The sequence below is a fragment of the Geotrypetes seraphini genome, chromosome 2, assembly GCF_902459505.1.
Source record: "Geotrypetes seraphini chromosome 2, aGeoSer1.1, whole genome shotgun sequence".
NCBI classification, from domain to species: Eukaryota; Metazoa; Chordata; class Amphibia; order Gymnophiona; family Dermophiidae; genus Geotrypetes; species Geotrypetes seraphini.
In genome coordinates this window covers 255,582,673-255,605,103 of record NC_047085.1, presented here as the reverse complement: position 1 = coordinate 255,605,103, position 22,431 = coordinate 255,582,673, and the positions used below count along the sequence as shown (strand labels likewise).

Sequence of the window (22,431 nt, the reverse complement as noted above, 5' to 3'; positions counted from 1 at the left end):
ACAATCACCTGTCATTCATTTTAAAACAGATTGGATTATGGATGACAGAATTCAAACTAAAACTCAACTCAGACAAAACCAAATGTTTCTTAGCAAGCCCAAATGACAAAATTAAATACTCAACAATTTTTGTGAATGGTCAGGCCTTCCCTATTGAAGATTCCATAAAAATTCTGGGAGTGACTCTGGACCAACACCTTACCCTGTATAAACACATGGATTTATTGGTTAGGAAATGCTTCTCGATATTATGGAAACTCAGAACCATCAGAAAATATTTTGACGCAGTATCATTCCGCTTATTGGTTCAATCTTCCATTCTAAGCATACTTGACTACTGTAACATCATTTATTTGGGAACCTTCAAAAAAACCCTCCAAAGACTCCGAGTCATTCAAAATTCGGCAGTTCGACTGATTTTTGGGTTGAGAAAATGGGAACACATTAGTCCCTACTACCAAAAACTACACTGGCTGCCCCTGGAAGCACGAGTTTTGTTTAAATTTTTTTGCCTTTGTTATAAATCCATTTTTGGCCTGGCCCCTACGTACCTGGTTTCTCAATTTAATCTGGACATAATTATAATTGTGTTTTCAATGTAAAAAGGTGTGGGGGGGGGGGTATATAGTTATAATATAGGTTTAATCAATATTTTTTTGAGTATAGCATATGTATGTTAAATTTTGATTATAATATCTGTGAAAAGGGTGGGTGGGGGAGAGGGAAAATTTATGTATTTAGAGGATAATAGAAAGAATTTCAAGTGATGTGTATGACTCATTTGATGTAAAATTGTATACTTGATGAAAGATGGAAAAATGAATAAAGAACTGGAAAAAAAAATTTAATCTGGACAGTTCTATTAGGCCCACATGCAGAATTCATATGATCACCTTTCCATCTTTAAAGGACTGCCGCTACAAAAGATTCCTGGACAGAACTCTTGCCTCCCAGGCAGGTAAATGGAATGACTGGCTGGGTAAAATTATCATGCATTCCTCATCCTACTTCAATTTTAGAAAAGCAATAAAAAAAACCTAAGAATCTTATAATGTATAACTACTCCCAACCTGTACCTTATATACGATGACTTTGTATTGTACCACTTCACTGTATTATACCACTTCGCTGATTGTCCAGCACCTCTTGTTGTAAACCGCCTCGAACTATCATGGCTTTAGTGGTATATAAATATAAAATTATTATTATTTTTTCCAAGGTTTTCTTATCAAATACCAAAGAACCACCAGCAACCTTAGATATCTAGGTTATAACCCATTTAAAGTCCTCAGCGGTGCAAACTGTGTGTCAGTTTTCATACACAGATTCACTAGCACCAGAATCTTCATTGGTCTATTTTTAATTTTTCATTTTAATTATTTAATTTGATTCGATTTTCATTAGATCAATATAATATTCAAATACTCATCTCTTTATGAAGCATAGCAGGGGATCTTCATCCAACATAGGCTATGTTTCGCCCAGGGGGCTTTATCAAGGTATTTCCCCCAACAATAAAAAGAGATATCAATAAATATAATTCAGCCGTAGCTGGTCTTAAAAGTTTTTCGACTACCCAACAGAAAACATATCTTAAAATCTATTAGGTTAGTCTTATTCAATATACTTTAATATAATTTAATTTAACCCGTAGTTTTCTTTCAGTTACCTTAGTTATGCCGGTTCTATGAATGCTATTCAGTCAGTTTCTACAGCAAACATAGGAGAAATTTATACGTCATGATATCATTCATACATAGCCAATCAAGGCCCCAGAGATGACGCAGAGCTGTCCGTTTAAAAGTTTAAATTAATGTCATCCATTCCACTTCAGCATTAAGGCCCTGTGGTTTAATAGCATTAAGTAAAAAAATCCATTTCTGTTCTTTAAAGTTTAGGCATTCTACAGAGTTTGCACCGCTAAGGTCTTTAAACGGGTTATAACCTAGATATCTAAGGTTGCTGGTGGTTCTGTGGCAGACACGTGCCATAAATGAGGCTGCCACTGCAGCTCTGATCCCCAAAGCTAGCGCTTCAAATTGCCTCTTAAGAACCACATTCACCTTGTGATCTTGTGTATCCTTTAACATCTCCCTCACTAGAGAGGAAGGTACATTTAGTCACTTGAGCCATCTTGAAATTCATTTTCGGCTAACTAAACAGCTGCTGAAACTTCATAGGGTGAAGTTTGGACATAGTTTTTGCCACCTTCAGGGAGCCTTCCGGAGTCTCCCTTTGCTCAATGAACAGCGCAGAAAAAGGTGGTCTTGTTACAAGAAATCTCCACCAATAAAATATTTTAATAATAATAATTGTATTTTTATATACCGCCCTACCACATAGTTCTAGGCGATTCACATACAGTGCTAAAATTATACAATCAATGAATAAAATACAATAAAAATTCCACAAAAAAGTACTAGCTATAAGATCAATATGCAATTTACCAGTTGATATTCTGGAACATCAGTTTACAAATTTGTCGAATAAATCAGTTTTTTAGTAGTTTCCTAAAGGACATATATGAGTGGGCCTGAGAAATTATGGTATTTTACTCTTAAAGAGAAGGACAATATATTTTATATTAAAAATTAATGTTAATTTGCCTGCCTATAACTTAGCTCTGCGCAGTGGCGGCAAAGAAAGCAAACAGGATGTTGGGCATGATAAAGAAGGGCATCACGAGTAGATCGGCGGACGTCATAATGCCGCTCTATAGAGCAATGGTCAGACCACACTTGGAATACTGTGTCCAACACTGGTCTCCCTACCTAAAGAAGGATATAACCCTGCTGGAGAGGGTGCAGAGACGAGCCATGAAGCTAATAAAAGGTGTGGAGAATTTGAGCTACAAAGAACGCCTCGAAAAACTGGGATTATTCACCCTCAAGAAGAGAAGGCTGCGAGGGGATATGATAGAGACTTTTAAAATACTAAAAGGTTTTGACAAAATAGAGCAAGAAACTTCGCTATTCACATTGTCAAAAGTGACTCGAACAAGAGGTCATGGACTGAAACTGAGGGGCAACAGACTCAGGACTAATGTCAGGAAGTTCTGCTTCACACAGCGAGTGGTGGACGCTTAGAATGCTCCCGGAAGAGGTTGTGACGGGAGACCACCATTATGGGATTCAAGGGCAAGTTGGATGCACACGTTCTTGCAAATCACATTGAGGGATACGGGTGAACAAGGTGTCCATCGGGGAACACCTAGCTTAGCCTCCGCGTGTGCGGGTCGCCGGACAGGATAGACCTAAGGTCTGATCCGGTGAAGGCATTTCTTATGTTCTTATGTTCTCTGTGTGATATTAAAGAACAGAATTTAAAGACAAAACTAGGATTTCATTTTTACAGAGCACATTGTATTTATATAAGGTTAGCAGGCAATGCAATAAATTTTAGCTACAATTTAGGGATCTTACACAAGAGAAATGTGCCACACGATACAATATTATTCTAGAAGCAGAATCATTAATTTAAGCTGAATTAAAAGTAACTCACTATGATGGAGACCTTGCTGATAGAACAGTTCTTCATGAACACATGGCAGAGCACATGGGGTTCACAGTCATAAGCGCACCAAACGGACACCGACAAATTGGAGCAGACAACTGAACGCAAGACAGCAGCACGCTGCACAAAAAACCTTATTTTAAAGGGCTCCGATGGGGGAGGGGGTGTGGGGGAACCCCCCCAGTTTACTAAATACTGTTCGCGCTGCCATTGGGGATGATTTGGGGGGTTTGTAACCCCTTATTAACTCAAAACAAGCCCCACACGGACAAACGATACACACACTCAGCAACTCTACAAGGCCTTGCTTACAACCAACAACATTCATACTCCCCAAAGAGAAAGGGAAAAAGAAAAGAAGTGGAGAAAAAGGCCTCAGTTCAACTTCATCTGGCCAAAAAAACTCCACTCCTACAAAAGCTGTTTATGTCACCCGGATGGTCTCGGGACTCAAGGATCTACCATACGAAAAACGGCTTGACAAATTACAGCTATACTCGCTCGAGGAGCGCAGAGAGAGGGGGGACATGATCGAGACGTTCAAGTATCTTACGGGCCGCATCGAGGCGGAGGAAGATATCTTCTTTTTCAAGGGTCCCACGACAACAAGAGGGCATCCGTTGAAAATCAGGGGCGGGAAACTATGAGGTGACACCAGGAAATTCTTTTTCACTGAAAGAGCGGTTGATCGCTGCAATAGTCTTCCACTACAGGTGATTGAGGCCAGCAGCGTGCCTGATTTTAAGGCCAAATGGGATCAGCACATGGGATCTCTTCACAGGGCAAAGGTAGGGGAGGGACATTAAGGTGGGCAGACTAGATGGGCCGTGGGCCCTTATCTGCCGTCTGTTTCTATGTTTCTATGTTTCTATGTGTAAATGCTGAAAAATAGTCCAAGAAAACAGGGCAACTAAAGTAGCCTGCCAGGTGGTATCAAACAGCACACCTAATACAGATGAAAGTCAGTGGGTGAATGTAACAAAAAGGCAGTATAGTCCAGCTCATAACATCCACAGCAAAAGCAAGAAAAATAACTTAGCTGCTAATGGCCCCAAATCCAAATACAGGCCAGGCAGTCCTTACACCCAACGGGGAACCCTCCGTTTCACATCAAATCGCTGTGTCAGGGATGTTCATATCATTGCTTCACATCCAGATATTCCAGACCCACCATACTCCTCAAACATCCTCACCACTTCATCGATCAAAACTATTTTGTAGGGGAAAAGTTAAGTTTTCTGTATAATGTGCGGGTTACACCCCCCACACACCCCCAACATGGCAGCGCAAACAGTATTCAGTAAAGTGGGGGGATTCCCCCCCACACACCCCCGTCAGAGCCCTTTAAAATAAGGTTCTTGTGCGGCGCACTGCTGTCTGTTTGTCCGGCGCGCTTATGACTCGTCACCACACATGGTATGTTAAATGTCCAGTGACAATCCAAAGAGAAAGAACATAGGTGAATTTCCCTTTTTTATGGACTCTGGGGGATTAAAGTCTTGTAGCCAGGAACCCAGGAGCAATGTCCAATCCCAAATCATGATTTTAATTCAAACTTTTTCTGTTTCTGGATGCATGAGGTCATCTGGTTTGCCTTTGGCTGGGCAGAGCCTGATTGAATGTAATATCATTGTTATACCTCTTTGGTTTTTGACTGTGCTTGTTATTACAAATCTCCAATAAAACTTTTTTGAACTAAAAAAAATAGTGTCTTTGCTAAGTATTGAGTATTGATAAGGATAAAGACAGTCATTGTTTTGAAATTGCTGGTGAATGGTCATCCTTTCAGTCTTGAATGGCCTAACTTCTTGCTATGTATTGATAAGGTTAAAGAGAGTCCCAAACCTCTGATTACTAAGCATTGTCCATGCAGACTGGGGTAGTTAACACTGCTGTACTTTCTTTGATGGCGCAGAGAAAAGTTCTGAATAGATACTGGGCTACACCTAGCCATCCCTATGTGCTCACTGAATAGAGGCTTCACTTCTAGCAGATGGCTGGAGTTTCTCAGAGTTCATGTCAGAAAACACACTTTATAATTCTAAATCCAGCAAAAATCAATTATATCTTGATTTAGCCAATAATTTTATATTTTATAATTGTTAAATCCAGCTAAAATGAATCATTTCACGCTACAGATTGAACATTTGTGCTGCTCATGACCGTGCACTGAGAAGCGGATGACGGCTGGGGCTCCAACTATAACTCCCTGAGTGCATCCGTAATAATATATGGGATGGTAACCAACTTGAAAAGTTGCCTCATCAATAGATTGTCTCCTTGGTTAAGTACAACTATTGTCTCTTGACTCCTGATCCCTGGCAGGAACCAGAATCCTCCAGGAAAATAGCTGAGCCCTAGGACAGTAAAGACATGGAATCTGACCTTCAATTTTCCCAGTCCTGTTCTGCTGGATCACTTAAGCTAGAATCTGGCTTTCTCTGTGGCAGGGAGTCCTCCGAAGGAGGGATATCTCCCTGGTCCAATGCCAGTGCTCCCCAAGCAGCGCAGCATGCCCTGGACCCATCAAATAAGCTTTCCACAGGAGATTCACAAACTCTAGGGTAAATCCTTGAACAGGTGGCCCCATAGATCCCTGCAGGACCTCAGACTGGCTTCTCTTGAGCTCTGCAGTGTCCACTCACTTGCATTTCATACCTTTACTGTTTGTGGTCTCCAGAAGGGATTTTTTCCCTACCAGTCAGACTCCCTATGGTTTCCCATCTCTAAGAGGACTCAGAGGAAGCTGAGCCCAAGGCTCTCGCCCCTCCCTCGTGTGCACTATGGCACGCACTATATGGACACTCCTCAGTCGATCATCCAGTGCAAAATTGGCATGATATAGGTGCAGAACAGCCTGAGGAGTCCATCTCAGTTGATTTGGAGCCAAATTGAGGGGTTATGAGGCAGATGGATGTTTTAGAAAAAACAATAGTTTAAAATCCAAGATGGCCACTGCCAGCGAATTCGCACCACATTCAAAAAATTCAGGGAAAGGGGTTTTGGAGAAGGGGAACCCTAGCTCTGGCCCCAGAAACCCTTAAAAATAACTTTTCCTGACCTTCCATCACTGATTTTTCCCATAGGGAAAAACGGACTGTACTCACATTGCTTTACTGCAGTAGTTTCAAACTCGCGACCCGGGGCCACATGCGGCCCACCAGGTACTATTTTGAGGCCCTCGGTATGTTTATCATAATCACAAAAGTAAAATAAAACAGTTTCTTGATCATATGTCTCTTTAACTATAAATTACAATATTATTATTAAAACTTAGCCAAAAGGAAAGATTTATAAACTATAAAGAGTTTTACCTCATGCAAAATTGTAATTTCTTTAATAAGACATTAACTATTTTTTTTTCTGCGGCCCTCCAAGTACTGCCAAATCCAAAATGTGGCCCTGCAAAGGGTTTGAGTTTGAGACCACTGCTTTACTGGTACCTGCCTGTGTAAACTTTGCTTCAGCCTGACTGAATGGAAAAGACTTTCTGCCTCAAATCCTTGTTGGAATTAATCCCCAACTAGAGATCTTTAGGCTACCAGTTTTAATTTCCTCCTGTCCTCCTGTCGCACTGCAAGGATCTGTGGGGTGTGGGGGCTTCAGTCAGTGTCTGACTGAAGCCCCCACACCCCACAGATCCTTGCAGTGCGACAGGAGGACAGGAGGAAATTAAAACACAGCTGGCTCCCTGAATCACACAGGAGCCCCACAGCCTGAGCTCAAGCCTCTAATTAAATCAGAAGGCAAAGTGGGGTTGCCATATGGCTCTAGAAAAAAAGAGGACAAATTGAGATATCCGGGTTTTACTTCAACTGAAAGCAATGGAAGTAAAACTCAGATATCTCAATCCATCCTCCTTTTTCTGGATCCATATGGTAACCCTACTTCCAGGGGCATGAACATCGAGCCTTAAAGAAACCCAAAGCAGGCTGGCTTATCAGGTACATCTGGGGGTTGCCCTGTGAGCTGCAGTCCACCCTTGTGGAGTCTGTGTCCTCTCCCAGGCAGAGTAGCCCCAAAAATGGGGTCTTCTGGGCACTGAAACCTCACAAAACCAAAGAAAAATACTCAAAAACAAAAGAAACTGACCAGAGATCAGAACACACCTTCTCAGTTCACTTTTAGAAGAAAAAACTGAAGAGGGCACTATATTCCACTAGTGAAGGAGGAGGAGCTTAAAGATGTGATTGACATCCTTCTGCAAGCAGTTCACGAGCATGGATTGATCACCTGATGTACGGACTCCTGTGTTTATGTAACAGAATAAGGCTTAGGTGTTGATAACTGAGGCTGACAGTATAATACAGTGTTTGTATTGTAGGAAAAAAGGTACCAGTACTCATGCAGGGCAACCTTAGGGGTGGGGTCACTATCTATGGCTCTGCTGCTATAGTAGCCACACCCTCTCCCTCCCTCCCACCATCTATCTCACTCTGTGTCCTCTCCTAATCTGACATCTCCCCCTCTGCCTCTTCCATTACTCAATCCCCATCAATCTCTCTCTCTCTCTTCTTTCTTTTTAGCACTCCCCAGAAAATCCAACATCTTCCTTCTGCCTCCTGTACATACACTCACTCTCTCTCTCTCTCTCTCTCCCCCATCCCTGTTCACAGTCTTTCCGTCCTCAACCCCCTTCCCTGTATAACCTTCCTTTTGGCTTTCCAAAAGTTGGTGGTGGCAGTGATTCCGATGCTGCCCTGCTGCGAACCTGGCCTATTTTCTCTACCACAGTCTGCCTCTCAGGAAACAGGAAATATGTCAGAGAGGCAGGCCAAGGTAGAGAGAGGATCTCAGGCCAGTGGAAGGGCAGCATTTGGGAATCGCTGCTGCTGCCAACTTTAGAAAAGCCAAAAAGGTTTGTGGGAAAGCTTGTTGCGCTCAATCTCTGCTCCGGAGCCAGTGACCCCGTGACTGATAATTTTGGGTCATTAGTCCCGAGGCGAGGACCCCCTTGGGGGTTCTCGGGAGTCCTCTGCTTAACTGGGTGACCTTCTATTTCTATTTCTTCTTCCACTTTCCTTCTGTAGGCCTTTTTCTTCTTTTTCTTTATTTTTTGGCGGCTCTTCTATCTAGGACTGTGGGGGAGGGGGGATGCTTGCTTGCTTGCGTGGGGGGGGTAAGTGAGAATGGGGGTGTATCTGTTGTTGCTATGTGTGCGCTTGGTGTGCATGGATTTTTAGTTGGGCTTGGGGAATGTCTACTTGGTTATTTTCGGGGGTAAGTAAAAATAGGTGAAGTTAGCACTGCCTTAAGGCGGGGATTTTCCTTGTATTTCTTGTTTACGGATTCCTTCCGAATTCCTGCTGTTTCTGGTTTGTTTTGCATTTACCAGTTGTTTCTATATCTCTTGTGATATTTGCTTGTAAGTTCTAGCGATGTTGCCGCTTGACTGTATGTGCTGCTTCACTGTTAATAAACATATGTTTACAAAAAAAAAAAAAAAAGCCAAAAAGGAAGGCTAGACTTAGGGAAGGGGGTTGAGGACTGAAGGGGGGAGATGCCAGACAGCAGCCGCTGGGGGAACAAGTAAAAAAAAGGTTCCAGTATACCATATCAGTACGTAACAGTACAAAAAAAGCCCTGGTATAATAACTTTCCCCCTTAGATCTGACACATCTTTTTCCTGTTGCTATAATGCAGAGCTTATCCTCAGTCCCTCTATGTCCATCTTATGCCTTCTTGAATTCTGACATTCAGAACCAGATAAGAGTAAATTTACAGTGAGATAGTGACTGAAACAGTTGGAGATGCCAGTCAATGTTACTTTTTCCCTCGCTCCTTTATCATGACCTCTGGTCTCCTAGTGACAAAGAATCAGCGACATCAAACTCACTGAACTTCATCCCATTTGCAGTATCACGGTCGGGACCCAAATATTACTGCTGTTAGCTCTTTATTTAGTGCTACGCATATGTTCTGCTAATTGGAATTTTTTTATTTTTTTTTTCTCATCCAACAGAGAGGATCTTAGCCAATATCAATATGGCTGTGTTTAATGAACAAGTCTGAACCTTCTGGCTATTGGACTTGTCAACCTTGTTGCAGAACGAAGGCATCTGTCGGCTCCTGGGAGGCTGATGATCAAAACAGCAATGGGCACTGCCCGAGCTAACAGGTGAGTTCGCTTCCTCATTGCTCTGGCCTTCTGACTCTAGGTACAGGTGAGATCAATCATCTTTGCTGTTTTTTTTTTTCATCAATAACAGCTTAGTTTAAACTTTCTTAAAATAAGCATGAATCACTGAGCTTGTAACCCCACAGTACATTCCATTTCAAGCAGGAAATATGATGCAGACGTCAGAGTATTGACTAAACCATGAGAGGAACTCTTAGGACAATAGCTCAAATCTTCACTGCCACTGTCTCTCTGTAATTATAATGTCCGTCCGTCAATCCTCCGTTTACTCAAATGCATTTGGATAATGATAAGAGCTTTAATTTGGCTTTAGGCCTAACTTTATGGGTTTGAAAGTCAGCCAAGCAAGCCTTGCTACAGACCACTGAAATCTATTTCAGTCTGCTGACTTCTCTTGAGTCAACGTGCCCAGTGTGCCCATTTAATTTCTCTGCAGATATAGTGATCACAGAGTCTGGCGGTATAATAGTGAGGGGTTATCCTTGATAAAGCTCTATAGCGAAACATGTTGGTGTAATAATCCCTCGCCAGAGACCACATGACTAAGCTAAGTAATTTGCTTCCAATTTAATATTTAAGTCTTTAATAATTTATTAATATACAAATCTACAAAAGTTAAGAAAATTTCAAAAAAATCTTTTATGAATGGTGATCCGATGACGCATTGACACGTAAAGCTTGGAGCAATGAGATTGTATTGAGCTCCAAGTGGTGCCGCTGAGGATGCTGGAAGAACTTAATATAAGTACATAAGGGCATTTAAGGGGTAGCTAAGTTTTTCTCTACCGTTTGAGATAGTTTTATGGACTGAGTACCCTTGTGAAGTTTGTTGATTGTGCTACTGCATAATTCATTTAATTTCCAAAGCATAATGACGTCCAGTTTGAAAGAAAGACACCACTTACAAGATCACTATGCTTCTGCTATTCAAAGCAGTAAATGAATATGCAAGCTTTTCCTTTTTTTACATACTGCCTTAATCAGAAAGGAGAGCTTTGTTTTCTCTAAAATCCTGTGTTTTTCAACCTGAGCTATATTGGATATGTTAACTGGAATAAGACTCAGCCCAAGGGTGAGGCACATACTAGGGAGAGAGAGTAGGACTGGAAATTGTACCCATTCTGTTCTAGGTTTGATCTGAACAGAAAGTAGAAGTACTCTGATCCCCAAAGTTAAAGCATTCTCATTTTCTAGAAAAAGGAGAACTCTAGAAAGCAGGAACATTCACCTATAACTAGTGTGACCATATGGCTCCAGAAAAAAGGGGACGGATTGAGACATCCAGGTTGTACTTCCATTGAAAGCATCCAAGATGTCTCAATCTGTTCTCCTTACTTCCATTGCTTTCAATGGGAGTAAAACCCGGATGTCTCAATCCGTCCCCTTTTTTCTGGAGCCATATGGTCACACTACCTATAACCAAGGGCTCCTTTTATCAAAGTGCGCTACGGGGATTAGCGCGTCGGACATTTCATCACGCGCTAACCCCCGCGGCAAGCCAAAAAACTAATGCCTCATCAATGGAGTCGTTAGCGACTAGCGCAGCAGGTGGTTTAACGCGCGGTATTCCGCGCGTTAAACCTCTACCGCACCTTGATAAAAGGAGCCCCAAGAGTTCAGCTGCTATCCCATCCCCAGAATGTTGGGTTCGCATACACATATCTTTTTCTATGGTACGCACTTGTACCTCAACAATCATGGGCAGGAGAATGTGCAGTGTAGGTGGGGGTCAGATTTAAGAGGTTGGTGCCAATAGGCAAGACAGGAGAATGGAATGGGAGGGGGGAGGAGATATCTCACCCCTAGGAATCATATAGTACAGTCCAAGTCACGTAATCTCCCCAATGCCCCAAATATGTGCCCCAGGTACATTAGATAGATTGTGAGCCCACTGGGACAGACAGGAAAAAAGGCTTGAGTAACTGAATAAATTCATGTAAACTGTTCTGAGGTCCCTTGAGAAAATGGTATAGAAAATTGATTGAATAAATAAAAAAAATTCAAACTGAATCACATTTCTGTTTAGCCCAGGTATTTGATGTTTTGAAAACATAGCACACTAGGTAGCTCCCTAAGATAGGGTTACCATATTTAAAAAACAAAAACCCCGGACACATGATGTTGGGGGGGGGGCTGGTTAGGGGGTGGGCCTTTGGTGACAGGAGAAAGTGGGCATCCCTCCTGCCATTTTGCTGCTGGGGGGGGGCAGGAGGTCGGCATGTAGAAGAGAGTGGGCATCCTTCCTGCTATTTTTGTCTCATGCGGGGGGGGGGAACAAATGGCAGGAGGGAATGTACATCCCTTTCATGGGTGCAGCAGCAGCATCAGCCCCCTCCCCCCTCACTTGTAAGTCCAGCAGCCCCCCTCCCCCCTTGGACCCTTCCTGCCAATGGCAGATGGCAAAAAAAAAACACCTCCCTCCCCCTTTGTGGGTATAGCAGCAGCCCCCCCCCTCTCATGAGTCCAGCAGCTCCCTCCCTCCCTCTTGCCAGTCCAACAGCCCCCCAACCTTCGCACCCTCACTATCGATGGTGGATTAAAAAAAAAACCAAACAAACCTGCGAGTGCGACTCCTAGGTCAGCCTCTTCGCATGTCCCAGTGCAGGTATACCAGCCTGTTGGAACAGAAGCTTCCTGCATGCAGGGCTGCTTGGACCGGAACCTTCTTACCGCCAAGTCTCTCCTTCCGATGTTACTTCCAACTGGAAGTTACGTCAGAAAGAGGGACTCTGCAGCAATAAGGTTCCAGTCCGAACAGCCCTGCATTACGCGTGCAGGAAGCTTCCATTCCAACAGTCTTGTATGCCCACCCTGGGAGGTGAGAAGGAGCCGACCCTGGAATCACACTCACAGGTTTGGTTTGGTTTTTGCTTTTCCCATCCGCCATCAGGAGGGAGGGTGCGTGGGGGCTGTTGGGCCAGCGATAGGGAGGTAGGGGGCTGCTGGACTCATGAGGGGGGGCTGCTGATAGTTGCACAATTGCACCGAGAAGGGCATAGAGGCAACTTGCGGCAGATACTTCACTGCGGTTCAAGCCCATTCATCGTTCCATGGGCAATGAATGGCCTTGTCCCTGTACCCACCAGTCTCCCCCTACCCCCTGTTCCTGCAGGTTACCTGTGGCTAGCTGCAGGTAACAGTCACCGTGTCTTTCTCTAACTGTATCTTCCAGAACATCTGAGGTGGCAATTGCTAGGTGCCATTTATCTTGGTTCAGGGTCTGTTATCTGGAAACTTCAGTACAGGAACGCCTGTCAGATGTTCTTTGCAAGGATGATGATCTGTTTGGAGACAAGATTGAAAAAGTGGATGATAAAACTAAAAAAAAACACATACTATGTTTAGGATTGTTTATACCCATAAATTTTAATAAAATTTATTGAATTTAAAAAAAAAAAATCCACATTGAAGACATGACATCTTTGTCTAAGCCTCAAACATCTTAGGCTTCTTCTAAGATACTCTGCTCCATCTAAATGTTCAAACTACTACAACACAAAACATTATTACAAACAGCAATCTTCATCATCCTCTAGGCCTGCTGGTCAGCAACCCCATGCAAATCAACAAAAAACAGAGAAATCTCCCATTCTCACAGGATATATATCCATCCCTGCGAGTTCTGTCCCTGTCCCTGCCTCATATCTGTCCTCATCTGCACAAGCCTTGAATACTTATAAGTGCAGGGATGGGGAAAGGACAGGGACAAATTTGTCCCCATGCCATTCTCTAATTCAGACACCCACAAAGCTGGTGCCTATTCCTGTAGCAGATACTCTCCGAGGACTGCAGGAATATATCCTCACAATCTGCCCACCTTCCCTAGTTGGCTTCTTAGCTTTGTTACTGAACTGATGGTACCACAAGCCGACATCAGGTGGGAAGACTCTGGCACGCCAACAGTATGGGTATTGCCTAAAGATTTAAAGTGACAGTGCTTTTGGTACTGTACTGGGTTCCATGGATGGCATCACCCGCATGTAAGAATATATACCTGCTGTCCTCAGAGAGCACCTGCTACAGGTAGGTATCTTTGCTTTTTCAGCTCAAGTGTTTGGGCAGTGCTGGAAAGAATATTGATGGGGTGCTGTAGCAGTACCAATAAATATAGGAGAGAGTACGATAAATCATTCAACAATCACATACTCTATAGAAAATCTTCAGGAAACCCCTCTGATATTTATATACAGTATAGCTATTCTTACCCCTAACCAATAAATTCAAAGCACAGGAAGAATACAAAAAAAGAAATGTAAATGGTTGTGCTTCATTGGTTGAAAAAACTCCGCTTAAATGTAATCCAAAATATCACAGAACAGTTCAGTTATACTCCTGCAAACTAGTATAATGAAGGGCAGCACTGTTATTACAGGGAGGAAACATCCTCACAAATGTCAACACTGTTCAAAAAGCAGCAGCAAAAAAAGCTCACAACTGCCGAACTTCCATCAAAGTACCTAGCTGCTGACGACTGCCCACGATTTCTCAATATCCATACCCAGCATTTAAGAGCTATGTCCAAAAGCATGCAGACTTCATAGAGATGGTGCCTGGGGTCCTACAGAAAAGAAATTAAAGAGTGCCTGTAACTTTGAATTTCCAAATTTTTGTGTATTTACACTACAATCATAATTAGGGTTATCGGATGTCTGGATTTCCCCAGACACGTCCTCCTTTTGAGGACATGTCTGGGGGTCCGGATGGCTTTTCAAAACCCGGCACTTGTCCGGGTTTTGAAAAGCTTTCCTCCACATTGCGTCAGCAGGAGGACATCCACGCACGCGCAGATGGCGTCACATGCACGTGCATGCGTGGATGTCCTGCCCGACATGAGCAGGCAGCGGGAGGCGGGACTAGGCGTGATGGGACGGAGACGGGTGGAACTGGAGGAGAGTTTTGCATAACAAACATATGACTTCATGAGTTACAGAAATACAGCCCCTCTCTCATTATCAGTTAGAATAAACATACTCTGGTTGATATTCAGCCTGCGGTGGTCACCAGGTTTTAAGCCACTGACAGCCGTGGGCGGAATTAAGTCCAGATAGTCAATGCTGGGCCATGTCGGGGCACCAGGGATTAAATAACCCTGGTCAGACTACAACCCAGCAGCTAGGTAGGTACAGGCCGATATTCAGTATCGGCATCCACATAGCTAAGCCAGCAAAGATAGGACGCTTGTTCTGTGGTTCTTATCTGTCCACCTAGCTAAGCAAACACTGGCAGTGAATACGGAGGGGACCTCATAATAAAGAATGACACGGGGACAAAATTTTCCCCATCCCCGCAGGAACTCATTTTCCCATCCCGTCCCCTCGAGTTCTTTTCCTGTCCCTGCCCCATTCCTGCAAGTTCCATCCTCATCTGCACAGGCCTCAAACACTTTAAAATTATAAGTGTCCGAGAGGCTTGTGCGGTTAAGGCAAAGCTTACAGGAATGGGGCAAGGACAGGGGACAAAACTCACGGGGACGGGACGGGGAAATTGAATTCCTGAGGGGATGGGGGACAAATTTGTCCCAGTGTCATTCTCTACCTCATAAACTAAACTAAACTAAATCTAAACTAAACCTTAGGTTTGTATACCGCGCCATCTCCACAAGCGTAGAGCTCGGCACGGTTTACAGGGTTAGATTGAAAAGGAGCTACAATGAAGGGTTATAGGAAAGGAGCTAGGAAGATAAAGAGGGACAGGGTACCAAAGAGCGGGAGGTGTTAGATTTTTGAAAAGAGCCAAGTTTTCAGGTGTTTGCGGAAGGATTGAAGGGAGCTTGAAATTCTGAGCGGGGATGTGAGATTGTTCCAGAGTTCTGTGGTTCTAAAGGGGAGGGATGTTCCTAGTTTTCCTACGCGGGATATACCTTCTGCAGAGGGGAATGATAGTTTCAGTTTTTGGGAGGATCTAGTGGAATTAGGGTTAGAGGAGTTCCAGAAGAGAGGGATAACGGGAGGGAGGATGCCATGTAGGATCTTGAAAGCTAAACAGGCACATTTAAAGAGGACTCTGGAGTGAACTGGGAGCCAGTGAAGTTTGGACAAGAGTGGGGAGACGTGATCGAACTTGCCTTTAGCGAAAATAAGCTTGGCCGCGGCGTTCTGGATTAGCTGAAGTCTATGGAGTTTTTTTTAGTTAGGCTTAAATAGATGGAGTTGCAATAATCCAGTCTAGAGAGGATGGTGGATTGAACAAGGACGACGAAGTGAGAATGATGAAAGTACGATCTCACTTTCCTCAGCATATGAAGACTAAAGAAGCATTTTTTTACCAAGAAGTTGAGGTGGTCATAACTGCTGACTCCTCTCTGACTCTGCTCCCAGACCACCCTAGCACTTTCCAGGCTCTACTGCAATGGTCAGAGCTGAGATTCAGCAGCACTACCCAGTTAAGTGTTGCTGAATATGAGTGGACAACCCGCTCAGCGTGATTTAAATGGGCAGAAGCCTCTCCTGTCCTCTTAAACCAAGCTGACTATGGACCCCACTGTACCTAGTAGGTGACCATTTTAAACCCCATTTTACAGAGAATGGAGAAACCATAACTGAGATATCCAGGTCGGAATATGCTCAGTTCCAGGGGTATTGTAGAAATGAATCTGCTCCCTTAGAACCTTTTCTAAAATACTTGCAAGATTGCATATGTACATGAAGCAGGAGCAGCCATTTTGCAAATATACACATCAGCACTTACACATGTATGTCAGCCATTTTGCAAACCTATGTGTGTGAATGCTGCTAATTATGACTCCCTTTTCTCAAACTGTGTTAGGGGTTTTTTTATCACCAGTCACGGCGGTAAAAACTCCAATGCTCACAGGAATTCTATGAGCGTCGTCACTTTTACCGCCAGGTCTGGTGATAATCTATATTTATATTCAGTTTGGAGGGGAACAAACAATGCAGGATAAATAAGGATGTACCTCCTTAATCTCTCCTGCATGAAACTGACCAAAGCAAGCATTTTTTTTTAAATCTGTACTTGCTAGGGAGCAGCTCTAAATCCTCACCTTGAGATATTAGTTCAACATGTGCCTTCCCTTTATGAAATTGAGAATTCACAAGTAGATTTTGATACCCCCCTCCCCCCCCAGGTCACACCCCACTGCAATTTCTATGTATTATGGACATGTATGTGTAAGCTGAGCCATTTCTAAAACTGGCATTTATACGTGAATGTTATTTCCACATGTTAATGCTGGAATTTCCAAATGGAAATTGCGGCTAAGGCTTCTAAAATAACTCCCTAGGTATTTAGTATATGTACGAGTATATATGTATATATTATGTATCTACATCTATATTTATATATACTTACTCATCTGATAGTGACGCCAAGTTATGCCATCAGCAATCATCTATGACATCACAGAGAATCCGAAATGACGTCAACATAAAGGGATATAAAGAGACCTTCAGCTGAGTCGAGAGGGGGGACATGCATGCTTTCACCACCCAAAGGAGCGCTCTACGGGGAGACTGCCAGGCTCACTGCTTGTTGTTGATGTATAAATTACAGACTTGGGCTCTTTTTAGATGCCATGACTCCCGCACGTTGCTGTGGCAACCAACTTGTCCTAAACTGGGAGAATATAAATGCTGCCACAGATGGTAATTTGAAGCCCCTGACAAGTGAAACAAGAGGGAAAAAAATAGTTTCTTCTTGTTATATAATGCTGTACAAATGTTTCTATTGCTGGCTTCTGGGCATTGTACTTGATTCCTATCTCTGTTACTCGCTTTTGCTGTTTTTCTGAACACAGACTCAGACCTGTGGCATCTGGTAAGGAATTTCAAATTATAAAGCCCTGAATTCCAGTTTAAATTTAAGTTGAAGTCTTGACTGGATTTATGGCAGGCCTCTCCAGAAACTATTGTTTCTTCAGGGCTATTTTCTGAGGGAGGGGGGTATTTACTTTAATTTTATTCTTATTTCTTTTTTTATTAATTAAATTGTACCTTTCCCTCACCATGCTTGGAATTTTGTTATATCTTTACTATTTTAATAATTATTTACTCAGGTACTTTAGCTAGATTGTGAGTCTTCGGGACAGATAGGGAACTTTATTTTATTATAAACCACTTAGATCTGTAATATGCTTAAGCGAGATATCAAATGTTAATAAAATATAAACATAATACAGCATTTTCCTTCATTGATCTTTATAATATTTCCCTCATCCCCACTCCTGAGTATATAATGGCAGATTTTCTTGTGTTAAACAGGCATGTGAAAAGCTCTCTCTTAACCCATTCTGTGTTTATTATTTTTTGGTGGGCAGATACAGCATCGTCTCCACGGATGAGGAGGGGCTGCGGATCTCCACTCTAGGCGTGAACGGTCTCTGGAACGGGCAGACCCACAGCCGTCGCAAGCACCGGAACCGCTTTGTAAAGAAGAATGGCCAGTGCAATGTCTATTTTGCCAACCTCAGCAACAAATCGCAGCGGTACATGGCAGACATTTTTACCACCTGCGTGGATACCCGTTGGCGATACATGCTTCTGATCTTCTCTGCTGCCTTTCTGGTTTCTTGGCTCTTCTTTGGCTTTCTCTTCTGGTCTATTGCCTTTTTTCATGGTGACCTGAATCCTCTTGGCCCAGGGTCCAACAAGCCATGTATTATGCATGTGAATAGCTTTGTGGAGGCATTCCTTTTCTCAGTGGAGACCCAAACCACTATTGGCTATGGTTTCCGATGCGTCACTGAGGAATGTCCATTGGCCATAATAGCGGTAGTCATTCAGTCCATCTTGGGTTGTGTCATAGACTCCTTCATGATAGGAACAATCATGGCTAAGATGGCACGACCCAAAAAGAGAGCCCAGACTCTGCTGTTTAGCCACCACGCAGTCATTGCCATGCGAGATGGAAAGCTTTGCCTCATGTGGCGTGTGGGTAACTTACGCAAGAGCCACATTGTGGAGGCTCATGTGCGAGCACAGCTGATCCGTCCGTATATGACAGAGGAAGGCGAGTATCTTCCAGTGGATCAGAAAGACCTCAATGTGGGATATGATATTGGCTTGGACCGCATCTTCCTGGTATCACCCATCATCATTGTACATGAAATTGATGAAGAAAGCCCACTCTATGGCATTGGTAAAGAAGAACTAGAAATTCAGGATTTTGAGATTGTGGTCATTCTGGAGGGTATGGTAGAAGCCACTGCCATGACCACCCAGGCACGAAGTTCCTATCTAGCCAGTGAGATTCGCTGGGGCCATCGCTTTGAGCCGGTGGTCTTTGAAGAGAAGAACCACTACAAGGTAGACTACTCTCGCTTTCATAAAACATATGAGGTGCCAAGCACCCCACTTTGCAGTGCCCGGCAACTGCAGGAAAATAAGATAGTTGTTTTGCCGTCGCCAAGCGCCTTTTGTTATGAAAATGAACTTGCATTAATGAGCCAAGAGGAAGAGGAGGCAGCCCAGGAAGAGGAAGTCATGAGAGTCATGGATATCGGAAGCCACTTAGAGCTGGACCACCTGCAAGCAGGGATCCCCTTGGATGCCATTTCTTATCGACGAGAATCTGCTATCTAAGTCCCTCACTTAACTGTTTCTCTTCCCCTGTAGGATTTTATCATTGTGGCTAAGGCCTTGGACACCAGTTAAATTGGAACACTAGAACATGACTTAAGTCTGGCATAGAACTAAGCAAAAGCCAGCTATTAACCATAGCACCTTAGGAGGTACCTGAATCCACCAGCTCTACAGCTCCACTTGCAAGATACTATAAAGAATGTCTCATGCTATGTGACACTGTTTACCATTCTGGTTGGACCTCAAAGGCCTCCACCACATTTTAAGTTCTGACTCAGCAACTGAGCACCATGCCTCCTTTCCTAATGGGGTTATAAATGACCAAAAACAAACAGACAATGGAACAGAAATTTGATGTGGATTTCTTTCAGTTTATTGTTCTTTTTTCTGCATGTTGGTTGTATGATGCACAATGATATTTTTGTCTATGAAAGAAAGAAAAAAATAATAAAAGGAAAAAACCCCAAGAATCCATAGAATTCTGTGAAGGACACACGCTAGTATATTTAGGGCTCTTTTTACTAAACTGCAGTAAAAAGTGACCTGAGTGCATCTTTATGTGTAGGGTTACCAGACGTCTGGATTTCCCCAAACAGTCCTCCTGTCTGGGTTTTGAAAATAAATTGCATCGGGAGGGGACATTCGTGCATGAGCGGATGCAATGCGGTGACATCACATGCACGCGCCTATGTGTGTCACATCCGCGCATCCATGGATGCCTTCCTGCCTGATGACAGCAGAGGCGGGGCTGGGGATGGAGCTGAGGGCGAAACTGGGGTGTAATGGGGCGGGGATGTGTACAACTGGGCGGGCCTGGGGGCAGGTCTAGTAGTAACCCTATTTATGTGGCATTTTCTCATGTGCTAAGGCCATTTTTCCTGCAGCTGTGAACAGGGCAGTTTTCTATTTGTTTGTATTAATAGCATGTACTAATGTTGCCATTAGCCTGTAACCATAAAAAAAAAATTACCACATGACCATTTACTGGCAATCAATTTATAGGCAGTATGGGCTCCTGTGGTATTCCTGCACTAACCAGTGAGCATGTGGTAATGGAGATGGGGTGTTTAGCACAGGAATGTCCACTCCTTGACATGGCACCCCCAAAATATTTTTAGCACATGGTTGGCAATTAGGCCCTGATTCTACAAACAGCACCTGCTAGCTGCCGTCAAGCGTAATTGTCAGTCATCTGCCACGCACCGTTTATAGAATCGTTCCTATTGGCATCTAAATGGTCTTTTTTTTTTTTTTTACCATTATTTATTATATATATCAAATGGAATACAATAAATGAAATATATAGTCCACATCGACGGGAGGCGACAACAAGAAATTATTTTAACAATTATTTGCTAAAAACTAAGAAATATGGACCCTATCGACCTTCCTCTTCTTAGCTCAATACGTCCTCTAAACCTCCTATCTCACATCAGAAACTTCTTTTTCAATCAACAATCTCTCAAACTGAGAAGGATCAAAGTAAATACATCTATTAGATTGTAAAATAATTACACATTTGCAAGGAAACTGAAGGAAGAAGTTACCACTCAGCACCTAAACGGTCTTATGTGCCAGTAGGCATTGAATCCTTCAGCGCACTGCCATTTAGGCCAGAGTTTTCTTGGCCTAAATGAGTGTGTCTAAATCAATCCGATCAAAAAAGGAAAATAAAACTTCAGTTTGTTCAAAAATGCCACAGTGTCAAACTCACAGAAAACAAACTACAGTATCTCACTGGTTTCATCACAAGACCTCAAACACCCAAGGCACTACTTAAACATATTTCCGTGCCCTTACAGGGGTGATTTGTTCACCATTGGTCTTTTTGAGCATATACCACAACTGATATTGATTCTTAATGGCCGGCTCAACATTAAACAGGTAGTGTGTGTATATAGATTGAAATAGAAGAGCATTTAGCTTTTGCCTAATGGCTGCCCAACTGTTTCACTATACAGTTTCCTCAGAGGCTATGCTACTTCAATAATCCACACATCAGCCTTAACTTTTACTTGCTTGTCTCGTATTTGCAAACGATCCTTCCTGTGAGTGTGTCTAAGTCAAACCATGCCCATCAGCCACTCTGAATCCACCTCTAACTACACCCAGGGCAGGATTAACCAATAGGCCAAGTAGGCACATGCCTAGGGCCCGAAATGGTCAGGGGGGCCCGGTGAAGGAGGGAATCAACATTGTTTTTTCCAAACGGCGATGGGCCTCTCCAGCATCGATCGGCAATGTGCCCCCCCCCCCTGATTGGCAATGCGGCCCTCCCCATCAATGGAAAGTAAGACAAGCAAGCAACACGGGTAAGAAAGGCAACAGTAACTATAATTGTGCAAGCGGTACTGCTTGCCCAAAGCTTCCCTCTGACACAGTTTCCTGTTTCCGCCTAAGCGCTTGGTGGGGTGGGGCGGGGCAGGGGGGCCCAGAGTACTTGTGTGCCTAGGGGCCATCGACGAATTAATCCTGCCCTGACTACACCTCCTTTTTTTTAATTGAAATTTTAAGTCATAACAGTGAAATAGCATAACATTATACCATAGATATGATATAAATCCAAACATAACAAAAACTGTACGTAAAGAAATGGAAGTAGGACATGTTACAGACAAGCTACATTAAAATCTGTATAAATAATAGTTTTTGCCAAAAAAAACTCGATGTTGTGAAAACTATAATATTACAAAACACTTTCACACAAAAAAAGTGCACAATGTCTGATAGATTCAATAGCACAGCTCAGGCTTGATAACGACATGCAATTTCTAGAAAAAGCCTCAGACTGAGGCCCTCCCACCATCACAAAAGGTGGTTAAAGGTGGTTAGGCGTTAACCTCATTGGCAAAAAACCTCCATTTAACTGCAAAAGATAAAAGCTTAGTGCGGTGCTATTTATGCTTATGCTAAAAGATAGAAGAATAACTTTCAACTTATCTTCTGTAATAGTTTTAAACATTTTACAACTAGTCAAAACATGTCAAACTCATAGCACAAAACCAGCTTAAAATGTTAGCAAAAAATATATCGGAAGGTATAGTGGTAGAAAAATAAGGGGAGGGGGGTTCCCAGTAAGCACCACACAACAACAATTTTCTACTTTCTGGTAGGTGACGCGGTATAGATGTCTACCTCAATATGGTAGGCCCCTACCGAGTTAGGTTCCTACCAGCTAATTAATTTTTAATGGTTTTTTAATTGTTTATAATGGCACTTTCAATTAATGGCACAGTTTAT

General features: G+C 43.0%; 1 protein-coding gene across 1 annotated transcript in view; it reads left to right on the top strand.

The window, feature by feature from the left end:
* The window catches only part of KCNJ4 (potassium inwardly rectifying channel subfamily J member 4), a 230,466-nt gene extending 210,986 nt beyond the window's left edge, over positions 1-19,480 (top strand). Inside the window, exons 3-4 of the mRNA XM_033933606.1 lie at positions 9,476-9,631; positions 17,928-19,480. Of these exons, the coding sequence (XP_033789497.1) occupies positions 9,594-9,631; positions 17,928-19,191 (1,302 nt within the window). The 5' untranslated portion in view covers positions 9,476-9,593 and the 3' untranslated portion in view covers positions 19,192-19,480. The remainder of the gene's footprint in view (positions 1-9,475; positions 9,632-17,927) is intronic.
* Positions 19,481-22,431: the final 2,951 nt, after the last annotated feature.